This window comes from Fusarium oxysporum, chromosome VI (genome assembly GCF_013085055.1).
Source record: "Fusarium oxysporum Fo47 chromosome VI, complete sequence".
NCBI lineage: Eukaryota > Fungi > Ascomycota > Sordariomycetes > Hypocreales > Nectriaceae > Fusarium > Fusarium oxysporum.
Window position 1 is genome coordinate 1,090,466 of NC_072845.1, and position 15,929 is coordinate 1,106,394.

The 15,929-nt window shown below is 50.7% G+C and overlaps 1 protein-coding gene across 1 annotated transcript; it reads right to left on the reverse strand.

Moving 5' to 3' along the window:
* Positions 1–5,544: 5,544 nt before the first annotated feature.
* Positions 5,545–7,016, reverse strand: FOBCDRAFT_275248 (uncharacterized protein; the record flags this gene model as incomplete). The annotated part of the gene is made up of 2 exons (XM_031187119.2): positions 5,545–6,327; positions 6,393–7,016. 2 exons carry the CDS (start codon positions 7,014–7,016, stop codon positions 5,545–5,547), a joined length of 1,407 nt encoding a protein of 468 aa, XP_031038254.2.
* Between the last annotated feature and the right edge of the window lie 8,913 nt (positions 7,017–15,929).

Sequence of the window (15,929 nt, forward strand, 5' to 3'; positions counted from 1 at the left end):
GGTTCATCTTTCAGCTACACTTGTGCTGCTGTTTGCCTCTTCCAAGTTTGCAAAGATAACAGAAGCAGTAGAGTTCGATCCTTCCCGTTGTAATATGGAACCGTCCGTTATCCCGTGACGTCCCGTTGTCCGGAAGCGGGAAGTCAAGATCGGTAAACTCCTTCCCCTCTCCATCGCCATCGCCATCACCATCACCATCGCCGAACTCAAAAGGCAAGCAGGCAGAGTCACGACTACCTACGATATCGGGGGGTTCTTCAGCTCCCGCCCGTTTGGGTCGCCGTGGCCGTTCACGGAACCTCCGAAGCCATTCCCGTGCGCATCCGGATCCTTTCGTTCTCGGTCTCGGTCTGGAAAGAAAAGAAAAAGAAAAGGAAAAGGACGTCATTTGCATTCCAGTGCCTCTCGACCGCTCTTTACGAAGATTCGTTTTCGGCCAGATCTCGTCCTCCACGTAGTACAGAAACGTCCGCATGCGCCTCTTTCTCTCTCTCCGCCCCCGGGTCCCGACGAGCTGGGAGGAATACGCGAGCTGGGAGGCGATCCGGGTTTCCTGGTTCGCGCGGGGGGCAAAGTTGCAGTGTGGACAGCTGAAAATGCAGAGTCTTTTTCTCTTCTGCTTTAACTCTATGCGTGGAAGAAGCTTAAACCGAGTTTGGTTTTCCCAGTCCAGAGTGTCGGGTATGGGCGTGTACGAAGTAGAGTTGTTGATCAGCTTTCGTTGGTGGTGACGAGGCAAAAACACCAAAGGGAGGTTATCGTCAGGCAGAGCCGCAACTGGCAAATTCCGCCTGCTGTAGCTGTAGCTCCGAGGTAGTATTTCCACACCTTACCCAGCTGAAAGCCACTTCTCTGAGAGACAAGAGATATTACCATGTCTCTTGATGTGCATTCCTGTTGCTGTAGACAACCCTGCAACATCTTCATCACGATCTTGTCCCGAGTGCCTGATGATCAAAGTAGATTGATGTCTAAGACACGATACTCGTATTGCGACCAAATGCATTTCTTGATCTCCCTCCATTCTTCAATGTCTCAAAGAATCGTCTCGTTCCGTCGGGACGGTCCATGGCGGTTTTGATCCACCGCAATCTCGTGGTTTGGCATGTATAGATAGCTTCATCTCTTGAACCCCCTTTTTTATGTCTCTGATTGTATTTTTCGAGGCCACCCGCATTCCTTTGCGTGCATGCATGCATTTCAAGAATGGATGTTTGTTTTTACATTGGCATTTCAGCGACATGCCTGTTACTTTCTACTACATCAGTTCATGATTTGGATTACGGAGATTTAGTTCATGTCTGAGTCAAATGCCGCACAATCTGCCTGCCCTTTTGATTATCACAATCCTTTCGCTGTAGACAAATAGACCCATCATTGACTCTGAAACTTCGACACGACTTGAGACACAGAAACCTCATCAACATCAACTCGGCGAATACTTTTTTCAAGACGACATTCCCCAGCTTTTAGGGGAGCTTCTTTAGGGTGCCATAAACCCTATGACGGCAAACTCTACAGAAATAGCCTCATCAATCACGTTTTGACAGCGGCAGGCAACGTCTGGTCTGCCTTATCACAACAACTTGATCACATAACAGTCAGTAGACATAAACCTTGCCGTGTCAGAACTCGTGTCTCGGTGGCAATGGATAGTCCAAGTCGAGTCGAGTCGAGTCGAGTCAAGTCAAGCCCAAGTCAGCTCAGCAAGGATTTACAGCACCAGCATCAGCACCAGCACCAGCACCAGCACCAGCTCTAGACTCTCTTACTGCTTGATTTTTACTGTTTGCATTACCAATATCTTGCCTCCCCGCTTTCTATGTTTTATTAGTCTCTCGCAGTCACAGTCACAATCACAATCATATCACCAACGGCTTGCGAGGCTTCTCTTCTTCGAGACTAAGACAGACAATGACTTACACGCCCCCCTTTTTGGTACATACATCTACAGTCTACGGCTATTCCCTTGGCCGAATTCGCTTGACTCATTTCCACTTTTGCTCCCTTCTTTTCCAGCTCCTACGTACGTCCACGTCCAGTCAGTCTTTTCTTGGGACTACGCCTAAGGGCCAAGCACAGTCCAAGCAAAACCTTGCCGCCTCATCAGATCACCGCTTCTCAGTCTGTCATTCAGTCAGTCAGTCACTCACACGCCCCTCAAGTTTGTCCCCCTCTTGATCGCGGTGTCGGTCAATGGCCCCCCCTCCCCCTTGCTTAGCTACAGTGTCTATTCTATCCCCCATTCATGTCCAGATCCTGATCCTGATCCGTCCGTATCCCTAACCGTATGCATGCTCTTTCGGCAAGCCCTGCCCTGACCCTAATCCCCTGCCGTTGGAGAGCATTTCCAGTAAGTGCCTACTTAGGCAGAGAACGTTGCGAACCGGGTCCCTGGAATTGTGATGCACCACGGCAGAAGGGATGTCATTACTACCCCTGGCTCTACCCACTGTAATATCAATCTTTCGATATTAGAGAAAGGCGAAAATGCCGCATTTATTCAGCAAGACTGCGAACACCATGTCATCTGTATCGATTTATGGGCATCATCAATTTGATTGACAAGATGAATGTTTCGTTTTATTCTTAGACGCGTTTGAGCTTAGACTTTTCAATATCAAGTAGAGTGACGTAGATTAGTAGTCCACCGCTCGGACCATTGTAAACCAGTGTCACGGCTATAATCGTCCGCTAATCTATCGAGTTTACGGCTCGTACCTGAGGCGAGAGTCTGATCTCGTCTCGTCTCGTCTCGTGGCTCTTAGTCCCTCTGTAGACTCGTAGAGTGCCTGGTGGTGCAGGGACAGGCTCGTGTTGCTAGCAGAACAGTTACATCACCAACAAACAAAACTTCAGAGCTCAGACCAACAAATCAATTACAGAATCCAGCCAAGAATCTACTGCAATTGCCCATGTCTTGCTGACCACATCAGCCAAAGGTCATGTGCTCTTCCCGACCTCACAGGTAGTGAACTGAGAGTGCCCAGACCAACATTCCATATGGAAGCCCTTATTTTTCAAACACAAGAAAAAGGATTGACAGGGGATGTCCTGGTCGAGAGGGTATGGGGCGGTGGGAATAGTCCGATGGAGGGAGGGGGGAAATAGGTAGTGCCTCTCAATATTTCTCGCCCTCCCCCCCCTCTCGACAAGGCACACATACGGAGTACGCTCACGCACAATCAGCTACTCTGTACTAATGAGACATTGCACGCCCTTGAACTTGACTTGAATTGGGTGATCAACACTAAAGTCAACGGTTTGATAGACAGCCGCAAAAAGCCTCCTCTCTAGTCTCTGCACTTAGCCTGCCGCAAGGTAGCTTCTTCTCCAGAAACTACTGTAACTAATCCATTACCCGTTGCATCTCAGCCAGCCATGGTCAGTCCACTACTGCACTGGACCACACTGTACTGTAGGTATGCATGCATGTATGCTGCAAGGCTGCATTTCAAGATGCAATTCATGACTGAGCCTGGTCTCTTACTCTTATTGTCTAGATAGCGGTCAATATCATCTCTAACCATGTGGATCGACTCTGTGTTTGTCTCGTCTCTCTGCTCTCTCTGTCTGCCTGCCCTGCCCTGCCCTACCTACCCCTCTCTGGGCATCCTCCAGCCTCTCACCTACATCTTCTATCTCTTATCCCACCGCTCTTCCTAAACCAGACCAAGATAGCTAGACTGCTGATGGTCTGTCTCCATAACAAACAAAGAGCCGCCTGTGCAGTCCGCCCCCCCCCCCCCCCCCCGCGCCATGCCATCCCTCCCATCCCATCCCCTTCCCTTCCCTCTTCTTCTCTTCCCTTAAACAACCGTCAATCGGCCAAAGTTAAACGCCGTTTCTGTCCCTTGGGCGAGCCTGGCCTCTGTCCAACTGTGCTGTAATGCCCCTACAGTCCCCAAAGCCTTACTACTGTAAACGCCTTTCCCGCTTCCGTCCCCCAAACCTCTCAGGTACATACAATCTAACTGAATGAATGCCCATGTCGTACGCACGTATATCATCATCAAATTCAAATTATTCTGCCTTACTGTGCCTACTCCCTCCCACTGAATACCCTTGTAAATCTCAACGGCATCTGCCGCGAATCCGCCAGGAGTCTTCGGGTGACACTCGATGACTTCGCATCCGTTGCTTGCCCACTCCCCTAACAAGACCGTTGTGTTCAGTTCATACTGTAGAAGCCCTCTCGCAGAGGCCTGTTCCCTGATCCCTAGCCTGCCTCCTTAGCTCAGTGTAGTACAGTGGTAATCAATCACTGATTCCAGACTCCGTCCCCCAGTTGGTAAATCCATGGGCTAGGTGCCTAGTAAGTATAGGTTGGGTGATTTTAGTACATCACATAAACCCATTCAGTACGGTCAGTGCCAACTCCAAGGCCATCTAGGTCTTTTGAATCTAGAGCCACTCATTGGCTCGTTTGCCCTTCTCCGCCGGGACTTGCGCCTGTAACAAACTAATCATTAGCTGGGCACAGCGGAAGCAAGAGCCTAACCACCGAGTCCCAGCCCAGAGAGTGAGAGAGAGATGGACTCGACGAGACGGGATGGGATGGGACTATACAGGCACGCAGATGTCTTCTCAACATAAAGTGCCCTTCAATTTACAAACCATATCACATCACGTACACGTCTTAATCAAATTCACAACAATAATTCTGTTTATACATGGTCATCACCCTATTGGATTTGACCATCGCGATCAGTACTCAAGTACGTAGGCAAAAAAATAACAAAAGTGAAAGGAATCTTCAGAATCACCCCCGCATCCTTTGCTATCATCCTCCTCTCGAAGCCCTGAGCTCGCTCACTCTGTTTTGCTTGTCATCTTCTCCTCCAGTACCTTTTGCTAGGACCTGGCTTTTCTCTTTCCTCCAGTCTCCAGAACACCCTTAAACGTCACCCGAGACCATATCGCTACGGCTCTCATTCTCTCTACCCAAATGGCAACAATAGCAGAAGAGACAACATAAACAACTCAAATGTACAAACGTGACAAAGCATCAACATAAACAAAACAAACCCGTATGGTGCCGTGAGGCTATCCGTCTTTCCTGGAAACACAAAGTGGCCGACCGATTAAAAATAATACAACGACTTCGCAGTGGTTGCTTTTCGGGCAAAATCCTTCCCCCTCCGAGAAACGAACAGTCTGTCAAGGACAATTCACATAAAATCAAGTGCCGCATAACAAAAGGTCCAATAAACCATGAGAACCGAACGGAGGGGTTGTTTGTCGCCAAACTCGCGTCTTTTTCTAGATCCTGACATCTTGTCCTGTATTTGTTATCGCGATCCCCCCCGCTCGCTGTTTTTCCTTTTCCTCCTCAGTTGAGCCACGCTCCTGTCACTTCCCGGTCAACGAAAATGTAGGCGTGTAATCGATTCGGAAAGGGTATTAGAAACAATGCATTCGTCATCAACTTGTCGGCAGCCTTCCAGCGGAAACCAACAGACTCTTCGGCAAGCGTTGTCATATGTAACTCCGACCCTCTCCGTTGACGTGTCCGGCAGCGTCAACTCTCACCCTGCAATCTCCTTAGCGGCTGACATCTCGTCGTGCGCCAGGCTGACCAGGTGCAGGTCGGTTGAGCCTGTCAATCATAGTCTTGTCGATATCGCTTTTATCTACCAAATTGCTCAGACTCATGATCGATGCATTTCCTCCTTGGGACTGCTGTCCCTGTCTCGCAGGGGTGGACGCACCACTTGACCCATTTTGGCCTGTCGGGGAACGACCGCCGGGTGCAGAAGCTGCATAACTACCAGTTGTTGCAGCTTGAGGCAAACTGCCGCTCGTTGGGTTTCGTGGGCTCTGTCTTGCACCTTGATACGGAGGGTACCCCACTCCACCTGGGCTGCTGTGGTTTGAAAATTCTGCTGGAGACCTTCTGCGCGGGTCTTCATCCACAGCACTTCGTGGAGGAGGCAGTCTATAGCCTTCATCCTGTTCTTCTGACGTCCTGCGACGTCGTCGCCCTGCAAGCTGGCTGCCGTCATCGGTTCTCGCTTCGCCATAAGACGAAAAGGATTCTGTGGGTGACTGGACAGGCGCGTAGTAGTTCCCAGGAGGGGGAGGGGCACTAGAATGCTGATAAGCAGCATGGGGTGGTGGAGGTGCTGGGACTGTGCCTGGTGCCAGTGGTTGCCCATAGGCACCGAAGAGTTGAGTGCCCGGAGGTACACCTCCTGGGAGCGCTGACACGGGGATAAAAGCTGTCGAGCTTGAAGAAGATACGGGCTGAAAGATACATTCTTGGTTCATACGGGCGCAGTTCTGGCATTTGCCACCGGGGGCGCTCTGGTAGCCGCTGCAGCGGATCTATAGATAGTCAGCATTTTTGAGCGAGAATGGAACAACCCTTAAACATCGCATCAGTCACAAACCTTTCTCTTCCGGCAATATCTGCAAGCAATTGATGTTCGTTGTCGCGGGGCTGCCTGTGTCAGAGGAGGCGCACTGCCATGTCCGACTGGGGGGTATTCATAAACGCCGGCAGGAATGTGACGGTAGCCTGGGTGGCCATTTGGCGGTGGAGGTCCTGGAGGAGGAGGTTGTCCGCGGTAGTAGGCATAGTAGGGATCCGTGCTATACGCCTCTTGCCCGTATGGTGGACGGCGGTCATCGTAGTAACCACCTCGTTGGTCCGGCGGCGGAGGAGGATAGGCCGAAGATCGGGGATCAGATTGCGGCTGCAAAGGCGGAAGGTACTGTTGAGGTTGACCGGGCGGAGGCTGGTGGCCGGGAGGAGGGTAGCCATTGACGGCATTGGGAGATGCGTATCGCGGGTCGGCAGGATAGCCACGTCCCGGAGCTGCAGGCGGCGGGCCGTAACCGCGGGAGTCGTGTATGGAGGGCAAAGTAACTGATGTAGCCATGCTGGATGGAGGAGCGTCGGAGGGCCGCTGGGCGGTATCCGGCGGAGGGGGATAATGTGACTGGGGTCGAGAGTGAGTGTCTTCTGGGCGGCTCTGCTGGGAATACTCTTTTCGGTAGCTGTCGTCGGCCATGCTATGTTGAGGCGCAAAGGGCCGCAGACGGGCAGATGCGGTCAGCGACGATGATACCAAATGCGTGCAGTTGAATGGGTTGAGGGACGTTTCTGCAACTGAGCATTTGACGGTGGAAATAATCCTGGACCAAGTCGAAGTGGAGGGAAAGGGAAATGGTCAAATAATCTAAACCGAGTCGTCGAGATCCTGGTCTGTCTTTCAATTCTCTTGAGCTGTCGCGCGTGTCTTGTGCCTACTGTATTGTAGGTCGACGGGATGACCGATTGCTGCGAGTCAAGAATGGGTGAGTGAGTGTATGTCTCGGCGGGAGATGACAGCAAATTCCACGAGGTCTTGGAACCGCAATCCTAAGCCTGGCCTGACAGAGGTTCTGGTTCCTGAGAGGCGGAGGAGGGTGAAAACGGTCTCTGACGTGGGCGGGACAGGCCGACAATTATAGCGAGGGAGGGAATGGGATGGGAGGAACCTCCGATCCAATCTGATCCACGTCGACGGTGTACGTGCGTGCGTGCGGTGCGGTGCGTGGGAGGAACCAGGAACCACCCAACCGTAAATGGAGCCTGGGGTTTTTGGGGATTGTGGATTGTGGATTTGCTTTGCGAAGACTGGGATTTGAGACTTGAGACTTGGTACTGGGGGTGAGGGAAGAAAAAAATAAATAAAAGAGGGGACACTTTTAGGCCCTTTTTGCCCTTCCTTTCCCTTTTTCTTAGGGGTGCGGAAATAGTCAGGTGAGAGACAAAATATGTACTGTCTCCCTCCTACTGCTGCTGCTGCTGCTGCTGTCTGTCTCGCTGTGCTTGTCTGCAAGAGGATATCGTCCCAAAGAAGCGTTTGTCGATCGACGTGAGATTGAGATATGTCTGACACCCCGAATAGAAACGGGAAGAGAGTGGTTTGTTCTCGTTCGTGAGCGTCCTTCTTTTTTCCTTTTCTTTTTCTTTCTTTTTCCTTTTTTTTTTTTTTTTTTTTGTAAATTTGTTTCTTTTTCCTTCACGGGTGACAACAGTGCATGTACAAACGAGGTGCCATCCCCTGGACCAAGGTCAAACAGGAATAAGATTCCAGCTTTAATACGGTGTTTTGATTGCACTTGATGGGAATGCTGATGGAGAAGAGGAGGTTGCGAGTGGAGAGTTGAAGGACTGAGAGATATGTATGATGGAGAAGTAAGAAGGGGAGGTGAGGGAGAGTTGGGCCAGTGTTAAGGTGAGGTGAGGGTAAGGTAAATTCAGGGCAGGTGCTACCACGTCAAGCTACAGGTATCTCCTGTCCCTACTGTTCCTCTCAGAAGGTGCCCTCATCCCATGCAATTGCGGCGACAGGGAAGTGGGGAGCTAATGGCAGGGGATGAGAGGGTGTGAGTCTAACGAAAGCGACCAAGAAAGGGTTTGTGCGAGGGGCCAGGCGCAGGTGCAGGTGCAGCGTGGTGTAGTGTCGTGTAGTGTAGTGTTAGGTAGTGCGTGCACTGCAGGTAAGGTGCAGTAGTAGCAGGAAGGAAGGGGGGTTTTTAGGGTGAGATGCTGTGGATTGACCGACTGAACTGACTGTGGACTGGACGGACTGGCTGGCCTAGGCTGGCTGGCAGGCAGGACAGTGGGAGGCAAGTGGCGGAAGGCCAGGGCGGGAGTAAGTTAATGGGACGGATGGGCCGGTGTCGTGCCGTTCCCAGGGAACCGGCCCCAGCTAGTGGAGGTAAGTGAGCAGGGCACCTCATGGACCAAAAACCAAAAAACCACTTTAGGGACAGCTCCCGTCTTCGGGGTACTGTAGTGCACTGTATCTAGGGTATGTACTAACGCAGGCAAGCCCCTAAGACCTGGCACCTAAGGTACCGTACCCGCTGCAGCCCAGCCCGGGCAGCCTGCCCTTGTACTCTGATTTAAGCCCCGGCAGGCACTGTACTGGACCCAGGAGCCCGGCTGCCAGGCGAGTTCGACTAAAATATTACTTGGGTTAGTCTGGAAGCAAACCTACGAGTACAGGCAAAATGAGATTCATTCACGATCATGATCTAAGCCAAGTCTCCATACAATACAGTAACGTACAGTACAGACGGCAAACCGCCTAACACAACCTAATTTGCGCAAGCGCCTGTTCTGATACAAGCTACCGATCTCTCAATGGGAGACTATATTTGACAAACTTCCAAAGAGGCAGGCAATAAAGACTACATGTAAAGGAAACAAAGCATAGAACCGGGTCCAGGGCGTTTCTGGCGTCAGAGTCGAGGGCTAGAAGCCAGCCCGCCTCGGGAGTTGAAAAGACCAGCTGAGCACGTACCAGAATGAGAATAACAATAACAGAGTGGACTGCCTTTGGGTATCACTGACGGGTACAGTAACTACCTAGTACCTAGAAGTAGTTGGAAAATCAGGAAGCCTGAGATCCTCGAGCAAGTTGATGTTAGGTAGCCAAGTGAAGGAATGGCAAGGCTACACCAGGCTACCTATATCAATAACACCACATGGGTATTGTTTGGCCACTATTTCGGTCATCGACGCCTCGAGGACCGGACCGTAAGCGATTGGCTCAGCATGTATCGCAACGTAGCACATTGCATCGTCTTTGTTCTTTTGGACCAGGGCCCCAATTTGAGCCGATGACGTGACACAATAGAAGATTGCTTCCTCCTTGATATGCAACCTTGATTCAATAAGAGACAAACAAGAAAGAGGCTTTCTGTAGGGAGCTGGAGATCCTTCGAGGTGCGCAAGACTATTGCCTCCAGGCACTGTCGTGCCGAGACTTTCAAGCGGTCAAAGGGCGGAAGGGCAAGGCAGCGGATAGCACTTATCAATAAGGGTAATTGCGTAGATTAAATAAGTCTCAGGTCAATATTAACTCAAAGCAAATGTCAATAAGCGAGGGGCAAGAGAAATATGCTTGGACATTGGGCTCTTCTCCCGACTGGAATGTCCGCTGACAACCACATCTTAACGGGCACGGCGCCTCCCTCTCTCGCGTGTCTTGTCTCTGGGCATTCGCTGATGGGCTTACCGAGACCATTAGACTATGTTCGTCAATCAGATTGATCATGTCTTGGCTCAACGGTCCACGTCCGTCGCTGTCGACTGGCTCTTCTTGCCTGTCTAAGCTCATCATATTTGTGTTGCTCCTTTCCCTCGGTCCATTCTATGTACCATCTCATTCAAGGTCTGGATGAGGACATACCATATGGGAGACGACACAGTCAGACACAAGTCCTTGGCATAAACCCATCCAGACTGAATGCGGACTTACCAGTAAGTACAGATCCAAAAATGGCACACCGCACAAGCGCGGCATTTCAAGGTTTAATTCCCGTAGTTGTAAAGGCCAAAATGCCACAAGGTTCGTTCAGCGCCCGTCGTTTGCCGCCTCAATTAGCAATAGTCACGAGGCCATAGCTCTGGTGTGGTGCTTTTCGAAAGATGGGAGACACAACCCAGATATGGATGCAAATCCAGTGAGGACATGATTGAATATACCTGATATGAGAACAACGTGTCAGCAATATATAAAGATCATTCTCGCCTCTCGCGCAAAGCCAGAGCAACATTTTGATCGACGTCCAAGTAGAAAGATTTCTAGGTATGACCATACAGCAGTAAAAGATTTTGCATTGGTGAGGGGCTCTTTAGTGTCGTGGTTTGACATGTTGCTGTTGTTGCCAATCTTGTGGGTGCTCATCCATCCCAGCGGTTTGGAAAGGGTTCAGCAAATCAAGGCTAAGGCATGACCGGGGAACAGAGCATAGGGCGCAGCAGCACAAGACGTCACAGGACATAAAATGCTGGATCTTTCTGAACGTGTGTACAGATGCACCAACAGCATGTGGGTAGTATGTACGAATACCGCATTCTCTGTGTATTATCTGGCGTCAAATCAACCGGACCACATACGCTCGACACCATCTCGCCCTTCAATCATGACTTGGCTGTAGCCTTATTGCTGGTACCTTACAGCAGTCGAGGGGTAAGTTGAACAGCCGAGGCGGCGACACAAGCGGTAGTGGATCCATCCATTCTGACCAAGGAGATGCCGGGCGAGCCCAGTTGGTGTTTGATTCCATTCAGAGCATGGCTCCAAGCGTCTCTCAGCCGCATGGATGCATCCCGCATCCCACAATAGATGACAGATGCGAGTGACCAGTAGACCAACTACTCTGTTTTATGGCTGGGCAAACGCCGGATCCGCCTACAAAGCAAGCGCAGGTCTTGCAAATTAGCTGGCGAAACAAAAGATGTTTCTCCCCGAGTGTGCGTACGTGCGCCGGCAAGCATCTTTGTGGATCACTCTCTAACCAGGAAAGACAAAAAATGAGAGCTTTGCACACACGAAAAAAGGGAAAAGTGTGGTTGAAAAGCTCGTGAAGGCCCGTTTGTGAGAGTCGTGGTTGATAGACGTACGTAAGAGTTGGGCAGGTGGGCATTGATAGCCTGGATATGGCCGAACCTATCAGAGGCAAGATGCGCCCGGAGCTCAGACAGCGACTTGCTAGATGTGGCATCAGCCTGGGTTAGGTAGAGACATCGTATCCAACCAAGTCAAAGGACATGAATGAAGCAAATCCGAGAGACTCTGTGACGCTTCCCATACCTGGAGACACACATAATAACATACATACATCATGATGGCTATCCGCTGAGTTGAGTTAGTATCCGGGAAAGTTATCCAATCATCAATCAGTGTAACGCTACTGGGGTTATCGTCCCTCTTGTTAGAAACAAGGACAGAACAATCTGTAGATGCTATCAGGGCGTTGCACTGCGCGGGCGAATGGTTTGGGGTTTCTAGAGCCCCGAACCTTGGGCCGCTGCGTGTTCTGGGGTTCTGCGCTTGTTCCCGACGGCGGGTTGCAGAGGCGGCCGCAGGATGCATTTGTGAATGTGTGCCAGATGTTCTGGGTGCCGTGCGTAGCCTCTCAGAGGGGTAGGTCTATGAAAGATGATGATGAAGATGCTGGCAGTTTGAGCATGAGTGTGAAAACGACCCTGACCCTGGTCACAGTCGTGGGACCTGGCTGCTGGACTCGCTTGGTGGACCTCGGTGCGGCGGATTCGAGCCTTGGACAACGATAGTGGAAATGGCCGACGCAATTAGTTAATGTTCGTTTTCATGCGAATCCCTTGTATGTATCATTCATGCAACTCAACCGCTTTCTGCTTCGTGCAGTGGCCTCGTCTGCTCCCTTGCAGTTCACTATTTCAGGCCCTTTGTACAATTTTAATCCTTTAATTTTCTGTGTCAATTCAGTGTTTCTTGCCCGTTCGTTATTCAGTTTCTCTTCGAAATCACGCTTGAGTCACATCGGCAGAGTTAGTGAAGTCAGCGAGAACGATAGGCTCGATGGCCCTCGCTTTTATGTGAATATGTTGGCCGAAGAATGTCAATATCCTCTATTGGTCATTTCGTTCGTGAAATGTTGTTGTCGTTTGACAAACCGTGAACACAAGTTGGTAAGAATGAACTGGGAGATGATGCATGACGGCTTTCTGAGATGACATGAACAGGGCCAAGGTCTCGCCAATGATCGCGGCTGCACGGCGCTGACCTGGGACGGTCCGGCCTGCGTTAGGGTCCAGGGACGCTGAAACGCTGGGACCATGCCAGTGAGCTTCTGATCCTATTGAGGGCCTTATCCATACAAACACCCGTCACCGATTTCATTCCTGGGTATCTGCTGCCAGAGCCTCCTCCACGTTACTTGGTGTCGATGAATCGACAGTAGACAGAAAGGAAAAATGTACATGCTTGCGACAACCATTCCCCTCGCATCATTGCACACCTTTCTGTGTCCGGCCGGTTCATTGACCAAGTATTGATGGGGCTTTTTTTTTTTTAAAAAAAAAAAAAAAAAAAATGGTACTACCATCAAGATCCAGCCATCTCAACAGGACCCCACGGCCAAGTGGCGTGCCGCTCTCGTACAGTAGTCCCCGGAGAAAGGAACGACGCCTCGGTGCAGAGAGGCAAGGTAGTCGAAGAGATTCATATCACTCATGCCACCCTTCTTCGCTTGCTCGAACGCGGGGTCAGTCAAGAGGATCTGGCATACGGCGGAACAAGCAAAGAGCTGACTTGCGTTTGCTCACCGCTATGTACAGTGGGTTGTAGGTCACCACAGGAGCCCTCGACAGTCAAACATTAGGCTATGCAATGCGACATGCGTGAAGCACGCATAAGTATCCTTACGAGATATAGCTTGCCAGTAATAATTGATTCAATTATGCGGTGAACATCTGTGTCGTTTGTTGAGTAGTTTCAAGTCGGTGATTCGAGGAGTAACAAAAAACAAGAGGTTTGTGAGAGCAGTTCCATGACTGGTTAATTCTACGCAAGGCAGGCTTGACAACTTCCTGTATGTGATCTGACGCACGCCGTGGAAGTAATCAGCCGAGATGATGCGGTTTACTGATGTTTACAATCGAATTTGTCTACTCTGCATCTTGCCAGCCGGGCAGCGAATAAGTAAGGTAGACTGGCAGACGAGAAAAACTGACTATATGTCGAAAGTCAACGTGATGTGACTCGGCACTGCTCGTACAAGGACTCACTCGTAGTGGTGTTGTCTGAATAAAGTACAACTCAGTTCAAATCGCGGTGTACAAATGAAAAGGCTACCATGCATCGTTTGACGCTGTTCGAAGTGTACGTAGACATCATGGTCGGGGCAGCAGCATTGTTTGGAAATGTATTAATGGGGGCTAAATGCAACGACTTTGCTTATCAACGCATGTCTTGTATGGTGTAGAGGTGTAGAGCATGCCGTTATGACGATGATTGATGAATGCTTGATCCGGAGCCACGAGACAGTAACGTCGGTTACCGCCAACCCCACTAAGAGCTCGTCATTTGGGTGCCATCTATCCGTAAATGCACTGCGGTTCAACCCGCAACTCTCAAGATAGCGCCGGGCTTGACAACCAAACGCGCTGTAAAACCCTGGACATGCACGAGGCATCAGCCAGCGTGGTCCATCTGTTCCATCCCTGCTTCATCATCCATGTGCCTTCGACGTTTTTTGGGCTTTTCTTGGGTTGGCGCCCCTCCCTGACAGGGACCAGGTGACGAGCATCCACACGACTCATGCAGGTCGACACTCAGCTCCACGCTCACTCATCGGCGCCAGAGTTGGCTTGGGATAAGCAGCCAGTCAGACACGAGGAAGCACACAGTACGGCTTTGAACAAATCCAATAGAACGGGTGCCCTGCGCTTTAGATCGGGTCATGGCACAATGTCTTGACTGCTCATGGGGAAAAGCATTGGTTTGCATGTCCGATGACCCCTCTCAACGTTCATTGCCTTCGAGGTTCACCCCTTGTGGTCCAAGTCTGTTTTCGTTTGTATGATAATGCAGCCCTCCACACGACACAAGATACTTTGCCAGAAAATACCGAAGGTTGTGTAGAGGATGCTGATTGGTGTGTTGGCTTCAAGTCCGTTTGGACTTGGCCCTCGTACCATCGAGGTGGTGCGAAGTTTTTTCCTCCTTTTCTTTTGCGGTATCCGATAGTCTTCCGCCAAACATTCAAGTTACTCAGGCTAGAGGCATTTTCGCATGCTGGATGGTGTTGGCGTTGAAGCGAGATGATTGCCGATCAATATGAGATCCAGTGGCTGACACAAGCCGCAAGTCAGTAGTCTAGCCACCAACTCATACACAAACACAGCGACATGTGGTCATCTAATCATCTTGTTCGAGGCAAAAGCTGTGTGTATGATGGCAGAACCGAAGGCCCGATCGCGGAGCTGACCACATCGAATTGGAAGCAGAGCCACAAATCTAATAGACAACATCGTGACAGTGGTTCAAGTGACCAATGAATTGACCAACAAAGTCGAATCCTCCGACGAGACAAGCCTGGGGTCAAAGTCTATCATTGGTCAGAGCTCCGACCGCACCAAATCGCTGGATACCGGATCGTTGCGTGTCACGAACGCTGACGGTGGAGCAAGGCCCCGATTCTCTGGGAACCGGGACAGAAATCTGGGCGCTATCAAAGACGGTGCTTGTTCCAGTGACTTGCAGTGAGCCAATCAGGGGCGTAGCCCGTCTGTCTGTCCCTAGCCACATCCAAGGTACGGGAGCGGCGGGCTTCTTTAGCTTTGGGCAATGAAAGTCTGTTTCGGAGGGGGCGTCTTGTACATGCGGAGCTTCAAGTCATTCCACAAACACACATCAGCTGAAAATCCGCAGCCACTGTTCCTCTTTGTATGAGGAGTCAAGACATAGGCAAAAAGATAGTGTGGATGTGTCTGTGCTGCGATTGCATCCCTTGCCGTAAAAACCTGGTCATTAGCATCGTGCGTGTGTGGGATGGGCCAACACGTCGCTTGCGTCAGGTTACAGCAGGTATCATCAACGGCGCAGTAGGCCGAGCCTCCCAAAGTTTGGCAAAACGCATATCGGGGAATCGATTTTGTGAGAACAGGCACGGTTATGGCCTGAGCCGTTCACAGAAAAGGCTCTTCCCGTCCCGACGATGTACGCCCAAACCCTCCTTTCGCCATGCCGATTGGCTTCCTATTCGCTGGCCGTGCAGAATTTGCCAATGACCTTGTCAAATAATACCGACCAGCACTGCACGATGTTACGGTTTTGCTTGCTCATGCATGACGATATGCATTGTCTGCAGGATGTCCAATCTCACGCCTTGGTGTCAAGGTTGCCGGACCATAGAGGTCTGAAGGAAGCAGGCTTAGCCATATTCAGGTTGCTGACCGCTAAACACTGGAGTCGAGCTCCCTTTAATGCCTCTGCCCTTCAATCCATGGTATTGCTCTGACCACAAAGGGGCGTTCACTGAGCCAGCTCCGTTAAATCAGTGAGTCAATCGATAGTAACGAAATGCCTTCTGCCTGATCTCGGTAGGATGCAGGGAAGGCTTGCAGAATGCCAACCCAGAAGATACTTGCAGCAAAG